At 53.4% G+C, this 6,154-nt stretch overlaps 1 protein-coding gene across 1 annotated transcript in view; it reads left to right on the top strand.

Annotated features, from left to right (window-relative positions):
* The window catches only part of CD22 (CD22 molecule), a 16,363-nt gene that overhangs the window by 7,839 nt on the left and 2,370 nt on the right, over nucleotides 1–6,154 (top strand). Inside the window, exons 4-10 of the mRNA XM_034756930.1 lie at nucleotides 1,324–1,627; nucleotides 3,247–3,510; nucleotides 3,682–3,945; nucleotides 4,115–4,214; nucleotides 4,422–4,485; nucleotides 5,372–5,511; nucleotides 5,837–5,930. Of these exons, the coding sequence (XP_034612821.1) occupies nucleotides 1,324–1,627; nucleotides 3,247–3,510; nucleotides 3,682–3,945; nucleotides 4,115–4,214; nucleotides 4,422–4,485; nucleotides 5,372–5,511; nucleotides 5,837–5,930 (1,230 nt within the window). The remainder of the gene's footprint in view (nucleotides 1–1,323; nucleotides 1,628–3,246; nucleotides 3,511–3,681; nucleotides 3,946–4,114; nucleotides 4,215–4,421; nucleotides 4,486–5,371; nucleotides 5,512–5,836; nucleotides 5,931–6,154) is intronic.

Below are 6,154 nucleotides of genomic sequence, written 5' to 3'. Positions count from 1 at the left end.
GGACCCAACCACATCAGCCACACCATCAGGGGCTCATTCACCTGCACATCCACTAATGTCATATATGCCATCATGTGCCAGCAATGCCCCTCTGCCATGTACATTGGCCAAACCGGACAGTCCCTCCGCAAAAGAATAAATGGACACAAATCAGACATCAGGAATGGTAACATACACAAGCCAGTAAGTGAACACTTCAATCTCCCTGGTCATTCTATTACAGATTTAAAAGTCACTATCATTGAACAAAAAAACTTCAGAAACAGACTTCAAAGAGAAACAGCAGAACTAAAATTCATTTGCAAATTCAACACCATTAATCTGGGCTTGAATAGGGACTGGGAGTGGCTGGCTCACTACAGAAGCAGCTTTTCCTCTCCTGGAATTGACACCTCCTCATCTATTATTGGGAGTGGACTACATCCACCCTGATTGAATTGGCCCTGTCAACACTGGTTCTCCACTTGTGAAGTAACTCCCTGCTCTCCATGTGTCAGTATATAATGCCTGCATCTGTAACTTTCACTCTATGCATCCGAAGAAGTGAGGTTTTTACCCACGAAAGCTCATGCCCAAATAAAACTGAGCTGAACACACTAGATAGGTGGGATATGAATTAGCAAATTCTCACCCTGAGTGATAAACAGGCTGGCAGATTCTTAAGGCACAAGTTGCCTTGGCTTTTCCAGGTTTTCATACACAGCTAAAAATACTTCCAGCCCGAGACCATCACTTTCCACAGTTCACTCCTTGCCCCTCAGGTATTTCCAGGTGTATTGTTGTCGGGAGAGTGAGGTACCATCATTTCCCCACTTGTATATCTTCTTCCCTCTTGCTGGAAAGCTCTTTTGCTGTGACCTGGGTCAAACGGTTCCCATTGTGCAGTGCTATCTCTGAGAGGTTTCGATTGCACACAGTTCCTGGGGTAACCCTGGTGATTGTCTGCATTTCCTCAGTGAGCCATTAACATTGTTTGGCCTTTATACTGTTGTACCTGAAAGGCTGCTTGTGGGCGTTTTCATCCTCACAACATGTTTCAGTAACACATACATAGCCAAACGTCATAACTCCACATACGACGATAGCACGTACAATCCAACAAGATATTAATGTCTAGCAGATCAAGACTTTTAACATGATACCTCACAAGGAATACTTTGTACAAAACATATCCTAATTACATGACAGTGGTGACTATTGGGGTGCCAGGGTGTCACACCCTCCTCTCCCAGCAATGAGCTCAGGCTCTCTGCAGACTCAGGCAGGCGTCGGCTACACTCAGGCAGCTCCCTCCTTTTTATTTCCTGCCTATAACCCTCCCCCCCGAACACCGAGACACACCCCGATCTCGATTCTTTTCCAGACGCCCCCAAGGAGGTACAAATCACCCTTGAAAACCCCCAGCACATCCAGGAAGGCGACGCGGTGACGCTGAACTGCTCCGTGAGCAGCAGTAACCCCCCGGTGACCAAGTACATGTGGTACAAGGATAACAGCCAGTATCAGGAGACCCAAGAGAGCGTCCTGACCTTCCCCGCCACAAAGGAGCGGTCCGGTAGCTACAGCTGTGTGGCTCAGAACGCGATCAGCTATAGACAGTCTTCATCTGTCTCAGTGGATGTGCAGTGTAAGTCATCGTCTCCTGGCTTCTCAGGCAAAGTCTTCTTGGAATTTTCCACCACAAAATTTTGACGAAAAAAATCGTTTTGTTCTTCCAGCTCGACATTTTTATTCCATTGGTGCTTTTCGAAGACCAAAAAAATTCAGTTTTCTCCCCTTAGAACAATGGTCTTTGTCTCTCATGATTTAGCCTTTTACATTTTGTTCATGCTTTTCTAATTAGAAAAGTGACTTAACCCCCTTCCTCCCCCCTTTTATCTTCTAACAGAAAAGTAGGGGTGAAAACCAATACAAATTGTGCTTTGGTTGCATTGTGTAGCCTTTTCTCATTATTATTATTATCGTTATCATTATTATTATTATTAAAAAGTCTTTTTCACATTTTCCAACGGGAAAGTGACTTTTTAAAAAAAATTCTGCTTGATTATCCACTGGAAAAGGGAGAAAAAATGTTTGAAAAGCTGTGTTTTTCTCTCACCACCTAGCCTTTACAAAAACAGAAAATCATTTTTTCATGCTTTTTCCATTTTATTGTGACTGAAAAAGCATGCAAAAAAGTTTTTAAAAGTGTTATTTATGCTCACGATTTAGTCTTTTATTTAAAAGATATCTTTTTCATGGCTTAATTTACTTTATTTTTCACTGGAACAGTATCAGAAAAGTTTTTAAAAATGTTATTTTGTCTCACTATATAGTGGGTTTTATTAAAAAACAACAACCCCTTTTTATACTTTCCAGGGAGGAAAGTGACTTTTTGGACTTTGTTCCACTGAAAAAATAGAGAAAAAAAGTTTTGTTTAATATTTAGAAACGACCAGAAAGTGTTTCCCCCATAATGTCTCCCCCTCTTTTACCCCTTCCCAGCTTTTTCCAGTAAATAACAATGGTGAGAACTTCACCACAATCTCCAACCAAAATTTGTCCAAAATCATAAAAGAAATGATTTCCCCTCTCCCCCAAAAATGTTACATATTTTTTTCCAACCAATTTTTTGTGGTCAGCAATGACTGTTGTTCCCTTTGAGACAAATCTTTTGGGGGTGAGCCCCCTGTTTTCTGGCAAAAAATAGAGCTGCTGAAAAAGGCAGGTCTGGTTGTCATCTCAGGGGCTTTGGGGGCAGCCCTGAATCTAAGCTGAGCTAGACATGCCTGGGTCACGGAGGGGAGTCCGCTGTGGGAAGCGCTTACGAGCAGAGCGCCAGAAGGAGCCCAGCTGGATTGGACCCTCATCCCGTTGGCCTTAGGGTCGCACAGTGCGTGGATACGGGGCCTTCTGGGGTGATGGAGACGGAGAACTGAAGGAGCAGAGCGCTGGAACTTGTCCCACCTGTGAAGCTAAGCAGGGAGAGACTGGCCCAAGAGGCCGTGTGATCTCTGGGTCACTAGGCTCCTGTTCTACCCCTGAAGTTCAGCAGGAACAGGTGGGGCCAGTGGCTGGAAGGGAACCCAGGAGGGAAAATCCCTGCTTTCTATTGAAATAGAGTAACCAGAGGAGTGGTATGGGAGGCTGCAGTGGTCTGGCCTTTAAAATCTAGCTAGTGTCAGACCCCAGCCATGGGCTGTTGCTCCACTGGGGTCAATGGGCCGGCTGCCTGAGGCTCTCAAGGTGCTTTGTGTCTCTCTGCAGACGCGCCCCAGCACGTCGCCGTGGTGCGGCAGCCGTCGGGGTCCATCAAGGAGGGCGAGGCCGTGACCCTGGAGTGCTCCGTGGGCAGCGCCAACCCCTCTGCCCTGCACTACACCTGGTACAAGGACGAGGCGCGGCAGGGTGAGAACTCCAACAGGCTGAAGCTGGCGGCCGTGGTGTCGGCTGATTCGGGCCAGTACCGGTGTGAGGCTAAGAATGACGTGGGCACCACCCATGCCGAGCCCATCCCGCTGGACGTCTGGTGTAAGTAACCAACCCCCAGAGCTGGGGAGAGAACCCAGGAGTCCTGACTCACAGACCCGCACACACACTCTAACCACTAGACTCCACTCCCCTCCCAGAACTGAGGAGAGAACCCAGGAGTCCTGGCTCCCAGCCCCCCACTCTAACCACTGGCACTGGCTCTCTCCCCAGATGCCCCCCGGGATGTACAGCTATCCGTGACCCCACAGGGGCAGATTGTGGAGGGGATGGAGGTGACGCTGCGGTGCTGGGCCGATGCCCTCCCGCCCGTGCTGGGCTACGACTGGTACCGGGACGGCCAACTCCAGGAGCGGCAGACCCAGGACACGTTGAGCATCTTGGCTGTGAAGGTCGGGGCGTCCGGGCACTACCACTGTCGGGCCAGAAACCAGATCTCCTACGGGGACTCCTCGCCCATCCGCCTCACCGTCTACTGTAAGGGGCCTGTGTGCTGGTGCCCCTCAACCCCGACCCGCAGCCCCTGCTAGCCCAGCACTGGGATCACCCTACCCCCAGCTCTGCTGGTGCCCCTCAATCCTGAACTGCTCTAACCACTGGCCCCTACTCCAGTGCCCCCCATTCCTTGCTCTCTGTTGTTTTGCAGTCAGCTCCATGACTATAGCCAAGAACTCGGCTCTAGGGGTCGGCGTGGTCATAGTGTTTATCCCCCTGCTGGTGGCGCTGGTCTTTGCCCTTAGGCGATGGTAAGCAGAAACCTTTCCTCACCCCCAACCCAGGCATCCCCAATCCCCAGGGATCAGCACCCACGGAGCCGGGCAGCCTGACCTCTGCAACGGGCTCGTGCAGCCGCTCCTCCCCCACCCTAACCACTAGACCCCACTCCCCTCCCAGAGCCAGAGGTAGAACCCAGGAGTCCTGGCTCTTGACCCTGCTCCTCATTGTCATTGCAGGAGGAAGCGGCGTCTTCCCGAGCTGGTTGTGGAGCCTCTGGGCAGGCGAAGGAGATCGTTCTTTGTGAGAGATTTTTCATAGGGGGCGCTGTGCCGCAGGGGGCAGGGTGGGGGACTCTCCCCTGGCAGGCAGGGCTGGCCCGATGCCCCAGGGCAGCGCTAGGGGGCGCTGTGCTGCAGGGGGCGNGGTCCCGATGCCCCAGGGCAGCGCTAGGGGGCGCTGTGCTGCAGGGGGCGGGATGGGGGACTCTCCCCTGGCAGGCAGGGCTGGCCCCGATGCCCCAGGGCAGCGCTAGGGGGCGCTGTGCTGCAGGGCATTGCCCTATAGCAGATCAGAGTTGAATTTCTAGTCCTGAGCCCTTGGGGTCATTAAAGATTCCCGGGCCCATTCCCTAAACTTCAGGACATCAAACCCAGCGTGTGGGCGAAACCCCAGAGTGGGAGATTCTGTTCTCCCTCCACCAAGCCCTCTCAGACATTACAAGAAGAAAGAGGATTTTTCTTCACTTCCTGTCCTAAACTTGTGGCATCACTGAGCGGCTGTTCCTTAGCTGCCCTTCCCCAGAGGTGGCTGCATCTCAGTGCTGGGCGAGCCATCCCCATGCGGCGTTATGTGCAGCTGTTCCCCGGATGCCCTACCCCAGAGGTGGCTGCATCTCAGTGCTGGGCGAGCCGTCCCCATGCGGCGTTATGTGCAGCTGTTCCCCAGATGCCCTACCCCAGAGGTGCCTGCATCTCAGTGCTGGGCAAGCCATCCCCATGCAGCGTTATGTGCAGCTGTTCCCCAGATGCCCTACCTCAGAGGTGGCTGCATCTCAGTGCTGGGCGAGCCGTCCCCATGCGGTGTTATGTGCAGCTGTTCCCCAGATGCCCTACCCCAGAGGTGGCTGCATCTCAGTGCTGGGCGAGCCATCCCCGTGCACTCAATGGATGTTTTGTCTCTCTCTCAGCCTAGGAGACGGGAACCTTTGAAAGTCCAGCGGCCCGCCAGCTCGGTGGGGTGCCTGAATGGAGTATCCGGAGATGCTGTCAATTATGCTACACTCCAGTTCCCACCCAGCCACCCCCCGGGGCTGACTGCCCCTGCCAGGTACAAAGGAAAGGAACCGGGGGGAGCAGAAATGAGTTCCCCTCCCCCCAGTATGGAGTCCTGGCTCCTCCCAGAGCCGGGGAGAGAACCCAGGAGTCCTGCTTCTCCCAGGGGTGGGGAGGGAACCCAGGAGTCCTGGCTCCTCCCTGAGCCCAGGAGGGAACCCAGGAGTCCTGGCTTCTCCCAGGGGTGGGGAGGGAACCCAGGAGTCCTGGCTCCTCCCTGAGCCCAGGAGGGAACCCAGGAGTCCTGGCTTCTCCCAGGGGTGGGGAGGGAAGCCAGGAGTCTGGGTTGCGTCTCCTCAGAGCTGTGGATTTCCTCCCAGGGTGCCAGGAAACTCGAGACAGCGAGTGAAGCCAGGGGGCGTGGATGAAACTGTTATTTACAGTGTGGTGAAGAAACCCAACCTGCCACCCAAGGTACCAGCCTGGGGTTACCCTGGGTCCCCCCAGACCCCGTCACTTCACAGCCTGTGTCCTCCAGGCCCTTTAACTGTGATGCTTGGGCAATGCCCGTCTGTCACTGAGTGAGGGGCACCGGCAGGGCTGGGGGTGGGGAGGGGGAGCCCAGGGCTGGGCTAGCAGGGGGCTGTGGGTCGGGAGTGAGGGGCACCGGCAGGGCTAGGGAGGGGCCCAGGGCTGGG

This window comes from Trachemys scripta, chromosome 24 (genome assembly GCF_013100865.1).
Source record: "Trachemys scripta elegans isolate TJP31775 chromosome 24, CAS_Tse_1.0, whole genome shotgun sequence".
Lineage (NCBI taxonomy): Eukaryota > Metazoa > Chordata > Testudines > Emydidae > Trachemys > Trachemys scripta.
Note: the sequence above shows the minus strand (reverse complement) of the source record. Positions and strands in the feature narration are given on the sequence as shown.